This window comes from Lepisma saccharinum, chromosome 13, assembly GCF_977018435.1.
Source record: "Lepisma saccharinum chromosome 13, izLepSacc3.1, whole genome shotgun sequence".
NCBI lineage: Eukaryota > Metazoa > Arthropoda > Insecta > Zygentoma > Lepismatidae > Lepisma > Lepisma saccharinum.
Genome location: NC_139241.1, coordinates 11,853,175 through 11,873,214, shown reverse-complemented (window position 1 = coordinate 11,873,214; position 20,040 = coordinate 11,853,175). Strand labels below are relative to the sequence as shown.

Genomic DNA, 20,040 nt, shown 5'->3' with positions numbered 1-20,040 from the left:
TCACACACACAAAATCAACGATCCCAAAACAAGACGTGGGCGAGGGGGGAATACAGTGTACGCCATGCTACCTAAATGGGCACTAAATTGACAACTGCCATCTTTGAGTCAACCTCATTTTCTAAAATAGAGACATCAAAATGGGTTAGAATTCCATGAGAAACATGATGGCGTGTTGACTTTTATTCTATCTTTAATCATTCTCACATAATTGGTTCGTTTCTAAAAGTTTTCTCAACTCGATTCATTCACCGTTAATTTTGGAACAACCAAAACACCAGAACATTTGAATTTGGGTTTAAAATGACCATCACTAATTTCACCATTCATCATCAATGTCGCAATTAACCCAAGAGGTAGAAAAGAAACATGATTATGTGAGAATGATTAAGTTACAATAAAATTGAACACACAATCATCCTTCTATGTGAAATTACAACCCTTTTTCATGTGTCACGTGACTGGCTTTCCAGCAGCCCTTTTTAGTGGAAGTAATAGATCACAGCTCGTTGGCAATTTTTACCATTTTGACAAACCAGCTGTACTTGCCTCTACTCAATAATTGCAAAACAAATAAAAGTCAGCTGATGATGATGTTCAGGGGAAGAAAAATACAGGTTGCCTCGTTGCCATGGCAATTGAAAATCTTCACCTGGCACCTGATTTTTTATATTGTTCTCATTTTTTTCTTAATATTTCGAGTTTGTTACAGAAATTTCCATTACCTTCTTTTAAATAATGAGTACAGTATGTGTTTTTAATGTTTGTGTGCTTTCTGTGTCACATGTATGATTAAATCGCAATAATAAACATGCTATTATATGTGATTGCACTGTTGCTAGCTGAATTTTAAAATATGTAGCATGTAGGTGATGTGATCAGCACCACACTCTGGCCATCTTTACCCCCAGGGTTGTCCCCAGGTACCCATTGATTAGAGGCTGGGCCATATACTGGGTGGCATGGAGCCGACTGACACATTTCAAATGATCATAGATAATATGTGAAAATAGGTAAAAATAAGTGAAACCATCTATAAATACATCCAAGTATGCTATTTATTACTTGCAGATTACAAGCTTATTTTTTTAAAACTACATCTGCAGATGGTCTCCGTTTACATCAATGCATTGCAAGCATGTCTGAAAGTTGCCCTACACGTGCCTCTGTAGGTCCTCATTAATAGCCGCAACTTCGTCAACAATGTCTTGTTTTAGTTTTTAATCGTCATGATAAGTTTCTTCAAATTTCTTCACCAAAGCCAATATGGTATTCTGAGAGGTACATGTCCATGTCGACAAACATTGAACTGTCTAAAGACATGCTGCACTCCTGTGACAAACTTCGTTTCATAATAACACAGGTAACACTTTGTTGCATTTTCCAACACACTATTGCAACTGACTATATGAAATGGCACCCTCTCCTCTACTGTTTCCCTTCCCACCAACCATGACAAGCTATTGTGCCGGCGCAATATTCAAACTTGAAATTTTTCATTCGGCTCTGTACCATCCTGTATTAGAATGTATTGCATAGTTATTCACCAATAGACCCTTCATTAGGAAGGTCACTGTGGTGCAAGAATTAACTAATTTTAATCCAATCCAGTATTAGTAATGGCTTCTTTAGCCTGTTTCCAACCAAAAAGCTAGTGTCAGTTTCCAAATTATTTTTAGCACCACAGAGAATCTAATAATCCACTTTCTATTAACATAAATATAGATAAAATTCCTTTTGTCTACCACTGAGCATGTGGTTTATGGAATGTCCACAGTCAGGCTCAAAACAACTGTCGTCTCTCATAATGCAGAATTAGATCCAAAAATATTGGTGAGTGCATATGGACCAGTATATTTTCCTGATTTGTCACAATGTACATATGTCCCAGTGATAATTTTAATACTAAGCAAACCCAATCATTTGTGAAGTACTGACACAAATATGAAGAAACACAAACAGAAAAGATATGTACAAATTTTATGAAAAAAATTCACCTTACCCATCTCCCAAAAAACAGATCATAAGGCTTCTCTGGAATGTGATTTGGATCTAGACCATAATACTCAATGTAATACAAGCACACATCGGGATCTTTCAACTTCACTGGGCCTTCAATTGGCAGGTAGCTGAAACTCTGTAATACAAAATACAACAACAATTAAAAATTATGCTTTAATAATTTTATTGTATATAGTATAAAACAGTGGTTCACAAAGTGTGCGCTGTGGCACCCTGACTTACAGGGGCACCACGAAATGTTACAATATTTTCACTGAAATGAGTGATTGTTATGAATATGTACTTATTTAGTACTTTTTACACATAAAATGTTTCTGAATTTGAAATATGTGTTTATTAACCACACCAACTAAGTGTTGCATTGTGTTAAATTCTCACTTGGGCGCTGCGGAAAAATCTTGAAACACTTATCCAAGGTGGGGTACAGGGGGCTCGACCCCCCCCCCCCCTGAAGAAAATTTTTCAGTTTAAAGTTTATAATAGATAAAATTAGGTTTTTGGTTTCTTGAATAGTGTGACAATAATTAAGAAGAGAAATAATTACCGACGCAAAAAGGAGATTGTTCTATAACCCTATTATTGTTAATAGCATGTATCCAAGGTGGGAATAATGGGCTGGAGCCCCCCCCCCCCCCCCCCCACCCAGGAAGTTTCTCAGTTTTCACTAGATACAATTAGGTTTTTGTCGTCTTGAATAATGTGACAATAATTTTAGGAGAGAAATACTTATCAAGGCAAGACGGAAAATGCTCTATAAAACTGTTGTTGTTAATATTGCACATAAATTTTTCTTGTGCTTTCGGTGATGTCGTAGCGAAGTTGAGTACTATGTAAAGACTTGTCGGCATTTGGATGTTGCACAACGAAGGTAGCACCACAAGTAGGACGATTCATTGTAATTTTTAATCTCTGGAAGGCACGAGAGGGAACGTTCTTGATAAGAGAAGGAGTCGAACTACTGGCAATATTTATGAATCGTTTTATCTGTGGAACGTTCTAGAATATAATGATATAAATACATGGCTTCAATTTCCTGGTTGATCTGTACAACAGAATCGGTTAATGAGACTTCAGAGGTAAGTCTGACAATTCAAACAGTCGATTAGTGATCAGTTAGTGTCCATTGGTTGCTTTATAAGATATAGTGATTCAAAAATACCGTAAAGTAACGAAGTCTACTACTAGTTCCAGTTCGGGTCCAAAGCTGATGACATTGACGACAGACGAACTTCCGGAGTCCCAGTGAAGTGCTAGTTCAGGTTGAGGGTCGAAGAGATCGAAGATCTCTCTGAAGTGAATATTTCAGCAGTACCGGGTATTGAAGCAGTTTATTAAAAAATAAATAAGCTGCAGAGATCGCCAATCAAAGTTTTGAGTGATGATTTAGTTGTGCCAGGTCCAAATTTTGTGTATGCAGTACGAGAATTTCATGGCATAAAAAAATACTTTTCTTTAAGCCTACTGGTCTCGACATACACTCAAAACACCTAACTACCATAAAGAGACAGCCGAAAATTTTATGAATGTCGAGATGAGAAAGCAATTTATTACTACTTTTTCTAATAACTTCCCTTTTTATAATTTTATGCTTGTTCTCAATAATGTGTTCCACGAGGCCAGTTTTAGGAACCCCTTCTTTAATATCTTTATCCTGCTCACCCCATCGGATTCGCATGCTCCTTCCCGTTTGTCCTACAAACAAAGAAAAAGTAGTAATAAATTAGACCGGAACATATATGAAGCAGCATATATATGCACAGGAAGTAGCAATAAGCTCAATAGGGATGATGGCAATTTGGAAGAGAGGTGGATACATAATGCCGGTAAAAATTACGCTAAGACCGCCGAATTTTTGAGAGTTGTAGGGGAACAACGCGAATTCTCATTGGATTGGTGACATTGCGGTTGAGGGGAATCAGTCCCATGGGGGAGGAGGTAATCTCCAACTCTGCATGTGTAGACCATTACCCACGCGCTTCACTTTGGGCACCTGGTTTTTAATCTTTGTTTTTAATATGAGTATTCTTTAAAATGTTTCACCTGGATAGGGATTTTTACGAATTTAATAACCAGGATTTTTAAATGTTTTATAACGATTCCTTTAACCATATTCCTATTTAACACTATTTCATGTGACACCATGTCTGGTGTCTAGAATTCTAGTTAGACCTGAAGGAGGAGGAAGTATTACCTCCGAAACGTCGTTACAGCACCTAGAATAGCGTAGTGTGGAAAACGGCATGCTTCTGCGCTCTCAGGCTGGTTCCACTCGAAAATGATCCGCTAGAGGCGCTGGTGTTGACCCCGGTGCTTGGTTTTCGACTGCTTATAATGGAAGTAAATGGAGTTTTCGCTGCAACGTCTGATTCTTTTACATGAAGCATTTCTATGAATGTAATAATTGCTATGATATTTGGTACAGTGGTCGCGAAGATATTAACGAACATTCTAGACAGTCGACCACGTCCTGTTATCGTCATACTTTCGTTAATAATACAGGAGAAAAATTGCGCATCGAATGTTCTTGGCAACTAAATTTTTGTGTATGAATTAGGTTCATTATCATTATCATCATCATTTCTTTTAAAGATATACACACTGAAGCATTTGTATTTTTTATATTACTGTCTCTTTTCTTCCGCTTTAAACTAATCGCGGCGATGATGATAATGATGATTGCATGAAACGACAAGGGGAACCCCACAAAACTTTCTTAGTGCCATCGACATGAGTGTAAGGCAACTTTCAAACCAATGGGACAAGCGACACGGGATGTTCACACTGTCGCACTAGTGACACACACTTCCAGACTGTAAAATAGCATTCATTGCACATGAGGGTCCAAACAGCAAACGACACGTTCATATGGCGTATTCGTGTGCTACTTGTTACTTCGGGCGGAAAGCTCCTTAAAGGAAGGGTGCTGAGACCGAAGCGACGCACTACAGGGGGAGTTCCCAACTAAGTGACAAGCGACATGGTGCCTTCAGTCTATTAGCAAGCGTTGCTTGCGAACAACAGATAGGCGACACGATAAACCACACATTACAACAACAGATCTAGGCGACACGATAAGCCACACGTATCGCTTTGTCGCTTCTGCGTCGCTCAAACTGGGCCATTTCCTCAATAGCTTGCAACATGTTGCCGTGGTTTGTTGTTCGCGCATACGCGATGCAATGAGTGTCTTGCTTTAGTGAGATTGCGCACCAAAACGACAAGCGGCACGCGACACTTATGGCTAGAGGATTTCACCAACCGAACGCTGGCCTGTGCTCCCCGTTATGCCGCTTCGATGTGAAATGTTGCTCTTGATTGGCTCCTTTCCAAGCAACATGTGTCACTTCGGTATGAAAGTTGCCTTGGACCGAATGACCCGTGTAGCTTTGGTGTGAAATCCTCGTATTGTTTGTCGCGTGTCGCTTTGGTGTAAAATCTCCTTGAAACGGTGCAGTCAGAGCTTGTGTCCCTACAGTTCGAAAGGCTGCATTGATTTCCGACTGTTCGCTTTCAAGCGACATTTGTGGTTTGTCGCCTCGGTATGAAATATCTCTCAGGATACTATTTATATTCTAATAACATAGAAAAATAAACTCTAATACACAATCCAAGACCTGACGTCCGGAATCACATTGCCATGTTTCTTCTTGTGTTACGCATGCTATTTATTTATTAATTTTATTTTACTTTTCTTTCCAAATTAATGTCATTTCGTGACTTCAAATCACTCTACAAATATAACTGTTTCCATCAATTCACTTATCGCCTTTCTAGAGAAACAAATCTACACAATATATTCCAAAAACTAACTAAGCCGCATTACTTTCATAACAAAATTAGCACCTGGGTCGATCGCACTGCCATCTACTTGTCATCGTCTCGGGGAACCAGTTTCTTGGGTCGTTTTCCACACTACGTTATTCAAGGGGCTGTAGCGTCGTCCAGATTAACATATACTCACTCACGTAAGTTTGAAAAGTTTTAATACTATTTTACATATTTATTTTGTATGATAATGTAAAGCATTGAAAAATATCTCAAAGGATGAGGTTTTACAATGCAGAAAACCTGGTGTAAATAAATCACAGATTTCATAAAATAAATTTTCAAAGTTTGGGTTGCATGATATTTGAAACACCCTGTATCTGGGGGAAATATGTACTATGTAATATAATCTGGGAGTATGATGACTTCTCTGCAGAAAGTAGAATTCGAGATATTCACAGTGTGGGGAAAAGGTAAAGATTTCTCGTCATGAACATCGGGTTTTTCTTAATTCCTCTCCTAAATTCTCCATAGCCCACGTCCTAACAAATACATTTAATTTCCCACCACTTAGTTCACAGAATATAGACGACTCCCTGTTCAAACCAGACATTCATACGGCAACTCACTTCTATTTTCTCCAATTTTTCTGCTGTGCTAAGCGTTTTGCAAAAAGTCTCCACCCACACACGGAATGAGAGGTTTGGCAGAAAATACGGCTTCATTTGATCTGGTGGAAATGCCCTGAGGTTGCTGTGAAGTTCGCCAACAGTTTTCCCTCTGGACCAAAGCTCATGGACAGATCGTAATGCAACAGATCTTGAGGCTATCTTTTTTGCTGCATCTTCTGAAGGGAGCTCCACAATGTAGAAAGGCTAGAAAAGAGGGAAAACCGCTTTTAACATACACAGTGATTTCTTATTAGGAACACATCAACATAATGGTTGGTATTTTTAATATTAAGCTGGCTAGTTGAAGGCATCCAAAAAATGTAAAGTTTATGAATATTATAGTGCCTAATATAAGAACACAACTCCTTGAAAAATTGAATTTTAATAATTAAAAAAAAAGTAATAAGAAATTTCAAAACACTAAAATGGAATTCAATCAATAGGAATGTTTTATCCGAATACACTTTACATAAAATTTTCATATTAGCATTTGGTTCCTACAGAAATAAACATTGAAAGTAGTGTAGAGGATTTGCAAGAAACTTCGAAAGGTATGATTTGAAAGGAAAGACGAGAAAGTATTTTTTTAAATATATATGTACCTACAATGCATTAACAACTTTTTAGTTGAACACACTCACAAAAAAGTTAAGTCTAGAAATCATACATTTGGCAACATGGCACTTGCTCATTTTTTTCAACATATGGACTCTATTTCTATGAGAGTTTTCTTGTGAACTTCAGAATTCTCTGAGTTTCTTAAGTGTGACTGGTTTATTTTATGCTGAAGGTTGAATTATAGTATCAGATGAACTTCATCATACCTCAGCATTGTTGTCAGAGTCCTTGCCCAATATTAACATTGTAATCATTCAACTCAGACCTGAAAAATCTTGAGAGAAATTGAGACTATTTTTTTAAATATTAAATATTAGTATCTAGACAGAATCTGTGTTTTATGCACTTACAAGTAAACACTAGTATATACAGGGTGTCTCAAAAGTAATATCACAAACTGACACAGGTGAAAGTACACGATAATAGAAGCAAAAGTCTCAGTAAATATGGGTCTGCAAACCAAGATAATCACGAATGTGTGATTACAAGCTGCCACTGACTTCATTGTTTGTAAACGTTGTCCTAGTTGGTAAAATGGTAATTATGTGTGCGAATGTGTGGATACAAGCCATCACTTACTTCAGTGTTTGTAAAAATCGTCCTAGTTGGTAAAGTACCAATAATACAGTATGAAAAAATCAGGAGATCTCATTGCTTTTATTGAACATTCTACTTATGTACTTTAACAAGGAATACAGCATTACTTTAGTATGTTCGATCTTACAATTACTGTTCACTCGTACCTGTTAAAGGAGGTGTTCTGGTAAAACGTCACTCTAGGAACACAATCTGTATCACTGAGACACTGAACTCGTTGGGAGGTGGCAAGGGTAGAGTGAATTGCGATGTAAAATTCTCCATACACTACTGCGGCTTACTGGCACTTGTGCGGCAACTCTCCTCGTCGAAGTTTCTGGAGTGTTCTATTGCTTCCCACACGATATCCTCAACTTAAGGCGTAATGCGTGCAGGTCTACCTGTTCTCCTACAATGTTCGAAGCTCTCATGTTCTTTGAGGCGTTGATGTACCCTACTAAATGTGCGACTCTCGGGGTGCCTTCGAGCAGAGTATTTTTCTTGGTACAAGCGTGCAGCCTCCCGTGCATTGCCGTTAGCCAAACCATACCCAAAATGAATATCCGCATACTCTTCGTTGCTGTAAGGTTCCATTTTCATTACGCAGTCCAGCACAACTGACGTGACTCCCACAGTACGATTAGACTGTGTACTGATTGTATTCATACGTCACCTCTCGGAAATGTTCTGTTTGATTGCAACACCACCTCTCGGAAATGTTCTGTTTTGTACACAGAGTAAAGCACTCTGTGTTTACAAAATGCAATCAATGACGGCTTGTACCCACACATTCGCACACATTATTAGCATTTTACAAACTAGGATGACGTTTACAAACAATGAAGTCAGTGGCGGATTGTAATCACACATTCGCGATTATTTCGAAAACGCCTCGTTTGCAGACCCATGTTTACTGAGACTTTTTTTCTTCTATTATCGTGTACTTTCAACTGTGTCAGTTTGCGCTATTACTTATGAGACACCCTGTATATTAAACCAAGTATAAACAATTCATCGTGAATACACAAAACAACTACAAATATAATGATAAATACCACAGAGCAAAATGGCCACTTACAAGGTCTGAAGGTTGGTCTATCCACCTGATGGGAATGTTATACATTGATAAAATTGAACGCAGTTCCTGTAGAGAGAAAAAAAAATATCTTGTATAATTCTTAACACTAACTTTAAAAAAAAAACAACCTGCTTATGACACTAAAAATTAGTAATAGTTGCACTTTATTTCAATAATTGTATGTTAGGTAACAACTGAAAAAGAAAATAATGGTATCAACTACCTTTTTTACATCTCCTAATGTACAATAAGGTAAGGTCAAGTTCATTGTGAACCTCACCACGAGGCACACACAAGGCACATTCTCAATCTTGTCCATGTATGAACCAGAGTTGCTCCCCAGTAGCCATTCATTTGAGGTTGGTTTAACCCCAAAATGCAATTTTATAATGCAAGGATATAACTGAAAGAATTCCAACTTTAGATCACTCGCCCCAAAAATCAAACCAGTCTACCACACGGCAGTTAATGAACTACCGAGCAGACCACCACATATCCAGTTTACAGTAATTTACAATAAGGGGAATAAGATGTCCACCAAGGTCTACTGTAAACCTATGGAAGGCTCTGCTTTTATACACAAGTTGTCCTACCATCGCACACAACAAAAACTCAATATCTGCTAGAACTTTGTACATAGACCTTACGTCGTTTATAAAGACAAAGTAGGCTTTGAGGAAGAAATTGCAACATTAAACGAGTTTAGCTGTGAAAAACATATTGCACCCTTGAGAGATGAATATGTAAAATTAAAATGACAGAAAAGAACACTTATACTTTTCAAAACAATGTAAGAAAAAAGAACAAAGGGAGGGGGGAGGAAGGGGTGCACTTTATCAAAGAGTTTCCAACAAAATCAACAGATTATGAAGAAATAAGGTTTTAAGCCCAAAATACTGCTATAAAATACAAAATTTAATTCCAACTATAAAACTTTACGACAATCCATTCATCAATTTCATCGTATTATCACTCAACCTCATGTTCACGATTAGCCAAAAGTGACAGAAAAGTGAATTAATTATATAATAAACCAAACTAAGCAATCAATCAAATGTACCTCCAGGAAATGAACCTGGAACCCCTTGATTACAAGGCAACAATGTTGCCACAATGCCATCAGGGAGGCACTAAAACAACTGTAAGGCCCTCCAAGTAGCAATCATCCACTCCACCAAGACCTCAGTCCATAAAAGATGGGAAAGGGTCTACATATCAGCCATGAGTGCAACTGCTTACCCTGGCCTGAACAAGACCAGCCAGTAATGTCTCCCATCCTCACCTCCCCTTGCCTCTACCACCACTCACAGTTTTCGACAAGCCTGGCGAAAGAACCATGCTTTTTTGGCACTCTCTACAACTTCCTTCTTGACCTGGGAGCACTATAGGCCACACTAACACCTGAAGATGCAGCTCACGGCCACAATTTTTTTTCATGTGTAGTGAGTGTTCCTGTTATACTTGTTACGAGGGACATTCCGAAAGCAAGTTTTGTCATTTTTTTTTCACACGGAATCTGTATTACAAAGTGAGAAAACACATTTCCTAAACAAAAGACAATCTTTCCTGATTTCACGATGGAAGGAGTGAGAGCAGAGGAGCGATCGTGCATGCGCAGAGTGCCGAAGAACAGAGATAAGCAGCAGACCGACGTGCCCGACCTCACTCAAGTGCAAACCAATATGGCAGAAAGACGTGTGCTGGAAATGTGGTCACAAATAGAAGTGCAGCATGCTATTGCCACACGCTAAGCAAACTGAAGTCCACCATTCGACGCAAGAGACCAGGATTGTTGGTAGACCCCACACAGCAAGGGTCACTGCAGAACACATTCGTCGTCTGGGAAGGGAGAGAATGAATCACCCAGCCTACAGCCTTGATCTTGCTTATCAGACTTCCACCTTTTTCCTGTGTTGAAGTCAGCACTATCGGGACGTCACTTCGGAAGCAACGAAGAGGTGCAACAGGCTGTGAAGAACTTCCTTAAAATCCAAGGGCACCGATTTTTATCAGGAGGGTTTCTTGAAATTGATTTCACGGTATGACAGTTGTATCAATGTCGGTGGCAACTATGTGGAAAAATAGCCAACAGATTGTATTTTGTTATGACATTGTATTCTTCTGTTTGTAATAAAGCTTCCCTGTGAAAAAAATGACGAAATTTACTTTCGGAACGTCCCTCGTACATATCACATTTTCAAGTGTTTTCATTTTATTATATTGCCACTTAATGTTTCTTCTCTATCTCCCTACTTTAACTTCGGCGATGATGATGAAATTAATGGATCAGTCGATCACTCAACATAATGTGCTATGATTGATTGAGTTGGTGTTTTAAGTCCACTTTATACACAGTAAGGCTACGTGGAACTGGACCTACAGTTTAAAGTGGGATCCGAACCACTACGTACCTCGACAGGGTAACAAAACTGGGACCCCTTGATTACAACGTGAAAATGCTACCACTGTGCCATTGGGGAGGCCCCTTATGTGCTATGAAGGCAACTGAAGTACGAATGAAACTGACAATACAGATAAAGTGAAAACACACATCCATTCCCTGAATCATAGCATGATATGCTAATCACTCCAAAACAGAAGCCAGTGAAATAGAGTATCTGCTACACTCTCATTTGTGGGAAAATTTGAGGCTCAACTTTAAAGATGCTTCATGTGAATAATTAAGGTTAAACATAGTGATCTTTACATTTATTTTAGTTTTCAGTGGGATAGGTTTAGTATTTCTATACATGCACAGAACATTTTTAATGTGAAAAGGCTTCAAACAATTAAGGTAACTACCATAACCATCAGCTTGAGAGGAAATATCTTTAAAATTAAGAATCTCTACAGTTCACAAAATCCAGAATTACATGCTCAAGGCTTCAAAGATTATTTTATACCAAATTCTTGTCTCATAACACTTAGGGCCGTTTAACCCACTGTACCCCTCGAGAATTATGTTGAATAGTTTTTAATCGAAAGATTTCGATGTTTACGTATTATAAAATTGGTTCCAGCACATGGAAAACACAAATAATGAATATATTTGATCCCACAGTATGGCCCGCGTAAGTAAAAACCTGCCATCTCATAGTAATCTCGCTGCTTTTTATTAAAAACTAAAATAGCAAAGGACCACGTTGAAAATTGCTATCAACTCCAAACCTAATTATAGTTGCTGTTGTGGAACATCATGTTGGGTGCTATGTTCACTTGCAAGAAGCCTTCAGGCTGTTCTGCTTTACTGTAAGATAAGATGCTAAGGTAACGGATGTACTTTACTCACAATAAACATCATAAACCACGCAAAATATTTCAGTTTCTTGATGGAGTATAGATGGTTACGGGCACCCAACATATTTATCCTCATCCTACATAGTTATGTAAAATCATACAGCATCCAGAAGTGAGGTCAGATTTGTTCATTACACAGGGCCGCAAATTAAATTCAATTTAATGTTGTTTTTTGTTTAATAGGTGAACTTTATTATTTGTGACATGCTGATCACGAATATGAAATTCGTTTTTCTCTATCACGCAAGGTTTTCTTACAAATCAAATTTCAAAATTTGGGCTTTGTCCAATATTGCATACTGTTTTATTATAATTTTTCTTTTCTTCAATCAGAATAAGTAGCTTATCACACTAAACGCATCAACATGTTTATTTTAAAATGAATATAGACAGACACAAAGGACCCATATAATATAGAAAACGACATATAGCAGCACATGATATAGGCTACACACAAGAAAATCATTACACAATACATATTTTTCAGTTCTGTTTAGCACGCTTCCTTCTGTAATCTTTCCTAACTTTCTTGTGATTTTCTTCTGGCGTTTCTCTGTACAATGCCCAACAGTAGTCAGCCATCATGCTAACACTCCAATGTCCTTGACCCCTTTCTCCATATCCCTTATGTCCTGATGGGACCATGTCCTTGTTCCTCACTTAATTCACCAAGATTTTGTGGAAAGTGTAATTTGAGATTCATGTTACAACCCAGCTCTTGAAATTTAAGTAACATATTCTCAACAACTTCTCTGTAATCAGGACTTTTGTGGTTCCCCAAGAAGTTCAACACTACTCTTTTAAATGCTATCCAAGCATCTCTTTCAGCTACAGTCATTGTTTCCTCGAAGTCTTTATCATTCATTAATTTCCTAATATCTGGTCCAACAAAAACACCTTCTTTCACTTTGCCGTACGACAGGAATGGAAATTTGTTGCATATGAACTGGAAACATTGTCCTTCCTTGTTAAGTGCCTTCGCAAATTGTTTAATCAGCCCTAATTTGATATGAAGAGGAGGAAGTACAACTTTCTCAGGACTGACTAAATGTTGTTGTACGATGTTATTTGAACCCGGGTTCAACGTTTTCCGTATTGGCCATTCTTTTCTTTCCCAGTGGTAATATCGTGCCCTACTATCCCACTCACAGATGTAACATGGCATTTTCGTATATCCACATTGTAGTCCAAGTAAAATGCTCAACACTTTAAGATCACCACACACCAACCAACCATGGTCTTCATATTTAATTTTATTAAGAACAAGTTGCATATTGCTGTAGGTTTCTTTTAGTGACACAGAATGAGCAATATTACATATTCCATTATGTAACAGAATTAATTTTTAACTTCTTTTATTCGAGTCAATGAATAGCCTCCAATCAGTTCAAATACAAGGAAAATTTAACTTAGTCAGCAAACCGGACACATCACAATAAAACACGAGAGAATCTTCTTTCGAGAAATAAGGCACAAACTCTTTTTCTCGGTGTCTGTACCAGGAAAATGTTGTTCCACGAGCCAGCAAGTTCTTTTCGTTAAGTCTGGAACCGAGAAGCTCAGCTGATTCTTTAGATAAATTTAGGTCTCTAACTAAATCATTGAGTTCGCTTTGAGTGAATGGTATAGGGTTTCCAGATCCGTGAGGGGGGTCATAAATGTCATCTTCCATTTCACTTTCTTCCACTGAATCACTTAGTGAACCAGGATCACTTACACACTCAAGACTTGATGGAGGTGTCGGTACAGGCAAGTCTGGACCATGCAACACAGCTCTCATTGCAGGGAAAATATTGGGATACACTATCCTCTTCTTGTTTCTAATATTTCGACCTACAATTTCACAGGAACATAAGTAACCATCATTGCTGTGATCCTGAGGCACCATCCACACCATGGGTATTGCAAATGGCATAGATGACCGCTTTCCCGTGCTTCAGTTTCGTAAAGATTCCACACATGATCTACATGTGTGGGGTCCATGATTTATCTTGATCTCCTAGTTTCATTTTAAAGTATGCGTAATATGCTCTTCTTACAAAATCTGTAATTTCCTGTCTCTGTACCCGGGGAACAAATTCACCGCAGATGTAGAAAAACATATCTGGGCTATTCAACCACGAGATGCCATGGCCACACATTGCAAATTAGGACTTTTGAGAGTTACATATAAAATTAATTTCAAATGATATATCAATGTTTTACATAGTATTATTTTCAGCATTTAGGCAAGAAACATATTAATTAATTTAAATAAAACAAAACTTCTCTGTATTTAAAGCTTGTTCGTCTTTATTACTTGTTGAATAATTTTGAAACGTATCAGTGACATCTAGCGACAATCACTTCAATTGCACTGAAAGGCGCATACCACAACCCACATATAAAAATCGTGAATTGTAAAAAATTCTTGCGTGATGTGAGAAAACTAATGCCAGTTTCAGCATCAGCAAGTTCAAATGCATGTAAAACACCCAAAATTATAAAAACAACAGAACCCATGCGGCCCTGTGTTATTAACAACAAATTTTGGTATCTCCATTACCACTGAATTATAAACCAAGAACAAAAAAATGATTACAATTTCAAAGACCATGGTATCAGATCAGAATATTCCATGATTCTCCTAAGTTTTATAGGACTACAGTGGAACCTTGACAACTCGAACTTGAAGTGAAAAAGAAAAAAATCGAGGTATCAAGGATTTCGACTTACCAAGGTTTGAGTTATTGAGGGCCAAAATAGCCGACTTCGAGTTATAGAGGTCTAAAGTTTACTGACCCTTCTGGACGTCAGCACTACGTATGCCTATAACCAGTGGTCGAAAATTTTTCTTCAGAGCTAGGCGCCAGGAAACCACCTACTATTAATTGTGGATACGATAAGAAGCTGAGCCAGCCCCTGTGGTGGAGTGGTTAGCACATTGCGCTACGATGCCAGGGGCCCCAGTTTCGAATCCCGGACTGGGCTTGGATATTTGTACGTGTCCATTCATCAATTTCATCATATCATCATATCATCATTCATCACCATCTTTGCAAATTAGCCAAAAGTGGCACAAAAAGCGAAGTAAAATAAAGCAAATCAATCAGTCTGTATAAGTTGAGCATCACCGTATTCAAAACATCGCTAAATTATGTGAGAAAGCTGGAAATGGGTGGTTGGGGGACAAAGAGTAAGGAATTGTTACTGATTCTATAGAATGTTCACATAAAAAAATTAATTTGCTAACTTACGGTGTACTGCAATTTGAACTTAGAATCTTGAAAGTTTCGTACACTAAAACTTAAAGACGGCAATATTACAGCAAAAGATCACAGTCGCCAAGCTGAAATTTTTAGTCGCCATGGCGACCGGCATTTTTCGAGCCCTGCCTATAACGTATGTAGCATCATTTTAAGTTAATACGTATACCCTACACTTCGACTTATTGAGGTCTGTGCGACTAAAACTTAAGAGTTATAGAGGTGATTAGAATTTAACTTTTGAGTTATTCAGCTCGAACGGCATCCCATGCACTGTACAAAACTTCATCTTATCAAGGTTTTGTTCGAGTTGTTGAGGTAAAATTAGTATTGAGTGTTATGGACAATTCAGGGGGATTACAAAAAAATTCGACATATCAAGGAATTCGAGATGTTATCAAGGTTCCACTGTATTAGGAAGTGGAAATGATTGTGGAAGTACATTTGAAGCTTGGGGAATTATCTAGCACAGTTAAAAGCTTCACTGTATATTATTTACTGGAGTGTTTGTGAATGTATATAAATTGCATATTTCACAACCAAAAATTATTACCATTAGCTTATACGCTTTACAGACAATTTTGCTACATTTTATAAGTGTTACATATAAAAACACATTTTCGTAAACGCTTTTCAAGCATCCAGGCTATGTCATCATATTCAAGTTGTTGTTTTTTTTTCGTTTTTTTTTTTTCATTTCTTAGGAGACACTACAAAGTACTTCATAATTCTATGAAATTAGTACACTGTGATTACTTCATGTCTAGAACCTTACATTTTGTGTGTGGAATGCCACACACGTAACGTTGTAATGCGCCACTGGCAGATTTTCACAAAGACTCAAAGGGGGATTTGTGCTTAGACCAGATGTTATGTGATTGAGTGTTCGAAGCAATTAGGGATGTTGTTTTAACTGCACAATGTAACGAAAGCATTTAGGGATATAATATCTGACCTAAGTTCCAATTGTTTATTCTGATGGTAAATTTCTCGTATCGGACAAACATCTGAAATTTGCTAGTTCATTTAATTTGAATATTCGTACATACGTATTGTGCATTGAGAAACATTGCTGATAGTGGCATTTCGCTCTATTTGCGACATATCTAGTAAGTTTTCTTTCTTTCTTTTTGCCTTCGGTAACACGCAAAATGGCGGTCACAGTATCACTACCGTACTCGGCATGCAGAGTTTCCACCCACTGCATCCAAATATACCTACGTAGCCCCACAAACCATTGACACATAGCCCCACGAACCGGTACTAGTTTACTATTGTTCGGACAGATTTCTTCATTTCTACAGAAGAAACTACTTACTGTAATAAGTTCCTGTAATATTGTCTAACATCTGGAAGGTGTTTTGTGTGATGTGGGAATGTTTCATAGTGGAAATTCAACCATTGACGCATAGCCCCACGAACCATTCATACATAGCTCCACGAACCATTTCCGGTAAGGTTAGGTTAGGTAGGGTCACAATAGTTAAAAATTGGTTTCGAAAAAATATGCGTAGCCCCACACACCATTCTCGCATAGCCCCACACACCATTCTCGCATAGCCCCACGAACCATTGACACATAGCCCCACAAACCATTTGCGGATACGAACGTTCTTCAATTACAAAAACACTTTTTTTTAAAAAAAAAAAAAAAAAAGATAAAAAAACGTGAATACACGTTAAAAAATGATCCACGAAGCAGATAGGTAAGTAGAAATGTCAAAAATTGACGAAACTCAGAAGTTATAGGTGTCCGAAGGATAGTAAACATTTACCGTTAAAAATTGGTTTAGAAAAAAAATATCACACACCATTCTCGCATAGTCCCATGAAATATTGACACACAGCCCTACAAACCATTTGCGGAAATGTACCTTTTTCACTTACAAAAACACGTGTTTGGAAACACTGACCGGGATTACGTCATCACACACAGGCTACATCCACTTGGAAGTGAATTGATGCAAGAGCTTTCGTGCATCGGTCACACATTTATATCGAAAAATAGATGATTTACCGGCAAAATTCAATGAACGATGCGAGAAAACCTTTCCCGAACTTCCACAAGTATAAAGAAACTGCATTCAGTAACTACTTTCTCCTGTAAATTTGAAGAAATCCGTTTGTCCGATACGAGAAATTTACCATACCGCCATTTGTTTACTGTCATCTGGATTCCTGCTGCTACTATGTCATGAGACATGAGGTGTGCGAGGTTTAGGCCCAAGTTCTGATTATTTAATTCCGAACTAATCAAGGTACACAACCATTTTTTACATGGTTCGCCTTCTATTTATGTCTGCAAACACACACATTTCAGTTTCAGTGATTACTTACTGCTTTATTTTTGGAGAACAATTTACCCCCATATACTCTATATTGTCCTGCACCATAACTGTGAGGTCTAAGACATCATGCTTTGGGCTCGGGCTACGCGATGTACGCAGGTTTGAGTCTCCTGAGGGAAGCGTAACTACTTTTCTGGAGATTTCGACCTGTGGCAATCAACCATAGTGAGTAAATTGGGAACTACGAATGAGTAGCGTAGCATAAGGTAAGAGTCTAGTTTACGGCCTTTTCCTAAGGAATATGTGTCATATATCGTTGGAAAGGTTATTTTATAAGGAATTGAACAAAGTAAATCCCAAGGCGAGGAAAAATTTCCTGGAGGAGAAAATCGAGAAAAAACGATGTTGTCCGGATATGCGTGATTGAACGTACCGAGGACATTTTTCGATGAAACACATATTTAGGGGTGAAATGAGTGCTAATGGAACCTAACCTAACAGGCCTGACCTAACCTTGTAGGCATACCTCGTTCCCGTGAATGGTTAGTGACAGAAACTGTAAAAAGAAAAACTTACTTACCCGGTAAATGTTTACTATCCTTCGGACACCTATAATTCTGAGTTTCGTCAATTATTGACATTTCTACTTACCTATGTGCTTCGCGGATAATTTTTTAACGTGCATTCACGTTTTTTTTTATCATTTTTTTAAAAAAAGAAGTGTTTTTGGTAACTGAAGAACGTACGTTTCCGCAAATGGCTTGTGGGGCTATGTGTCAATGGTTCGTGGGGCTATGCGAGAATGGTGTGTAGGACTATGCATATTTTTTTCGAAACCAATTTTTAACTATTGTAACCTATTGTGACCCTACCTAACCTAACCTTACCGGAAATGGTTCGTGGGGCTATGCGTCAATGGTTGAATTTCCGCTATGAAACATTCCCACATCACACAAAACACCTTCCAGATGTTAGACAATACTACAGGAACTTATTACGGTAAGTAGTTTTTTCTGTAGAAATGAAGAAATCTGTCCGAAGGATAGTAAACTAGTACCAAATCAAAATCCATTGATGTACGCTGGGTTTAATATCTTCACTATCTCATAATATCCTATGTTCGAACGTCCGTTATTCGGACTGGGGAAAATGTAGAAATCTTCAAAAACGAAAAACCATAATGTGGCCCCATTTCGAAAAGCATCCAGCACATACAACATGTAAATTAGTTGTAAAAGTTACAATACACGCCACTACATTGTAATTGTGTTGATCATCTTCGGCAAGAAACTCACCGGCAAGCGAAAATCCACAAGTTCATTCGCAAACCAAAGAACATATTTCTTCCATTGAGTCATTTTTATGCACATGTTTCTGTAACACGGAGTTGTTAAAATTCACTACAATGAGATAAGAGTTGGGATGTAGACGGTTCAAATCTCGTCACTGGTTTCTTTCAGCCATTAAGCACGGTACATGTCGACTTAAAACGTCAGCACAAATTAATTACCATTGTACCGTATGTTGATATATATTCTATTTCCTTCACTGTACTTTTCCATTCATTTTCTAGTCAATATATACAAAATCCACATTGATCTCTGATCCACATGTTCACAATCGCAAAAACACATCAAATCAAATTCGATCGACCAATCTGTGCGATCGACTTTTCATTTCGATTCGACAAACACAACAGCCCGATTGCCACAAAATCGTGAGTGGAGCTATTCGCGATTAAAATTAACCGATATGCCATCTGGTGGGGTTTTCAGGAAGTACTCTAAGTAGGATACGTTGTGTTGAAGTCGTTTAAAGCATGGGGAATATGCGAGAGACTAAGGTCTAGTATTCAGTTTTTTTTTGCTCTAAATCGTTTTATGGGTAAGAACAAATTAAAAGTTTTCATGTGTTTCCACCCCGTGGAATCAACAAAATGAAATTTGTTAATAAATCAGGGAAAACGTAATTGACAGACAGGGGCGGCGCCAGAATTTTTCGACCGGGTGGGCAGAAGCTCTATATTGATAAATTAGGGTGGGCAGTAAAACGTGAGATTGACTAACACGTATCCCCCCACTCCCTCTCTCTCTCACTCGAGATTACCCTCTTACCTTGTGTAGAAAGCGATTTGGACACAAGGAATTTATCAAACCCAATCATCGTATCCAGTAATTCATATCTTTTTACAGATCATTTGGGCTGTAAGTGTGACCTTTTCGAACACACTCAAATGTCAACCTCCCTCCTGAATAGTAGTACACCCTGAAAACTGTATTCTTGCAGGCAAATGCGTCTCTGGCGCCTGTAACCGCAATGAAGATTGTGTTTGTGTTTTGTGTCTCCTTGAGTGTTTGTGTTCCTCCCTTCATGACGCTCATCTAATTACCATTCAACCTCAACGTCACCATTGGTCAAAAGTAGCAGAAAATCAACTTGAAATATAACAATGAGTCAAATCAATTATAGAGTATCAATAG

The 20,040-nt window shown here is 38.0% G+C and overlaps 1 protein-coding gene across 1 annotated transcript in view; it reads right to left on the bottom strand.

The window, feature by feature from the left end:
* Positions 1-19,184, bottom strand: part of LOC145996875 (tRNA (guanine(10)-N(2))-methyltransferase TRMT11) — a 42,532-nt gene extending 23,348 nt beyond the window's left edge. The window contains exons 1-4 of the mRNA XM_083133423.1: positions 18,856-19,184; positions 8,731-8,796; positions 6,417-6,662; positions 2,003-2,137 (exon numbers count right to left, since the gene is read on the bottom strand). Coding sequence (XP_082989549.1) covers positions 2,003-2,137; positions 6,417-6,662; positions 8,731-8,796; positions 18,856-18,930 — 522 coding nt within the window. The 5' untranslated portion in view covers positions 18,931-19,184. The remainder of the gene's footprint in view (positions 1-2,002; positions 2,138-6,416; positions 6,663-8,730; positions 8,797-18,855) is intronic.
* Positions 19,185-20,040: the final 856 nt, after the last annotated feature.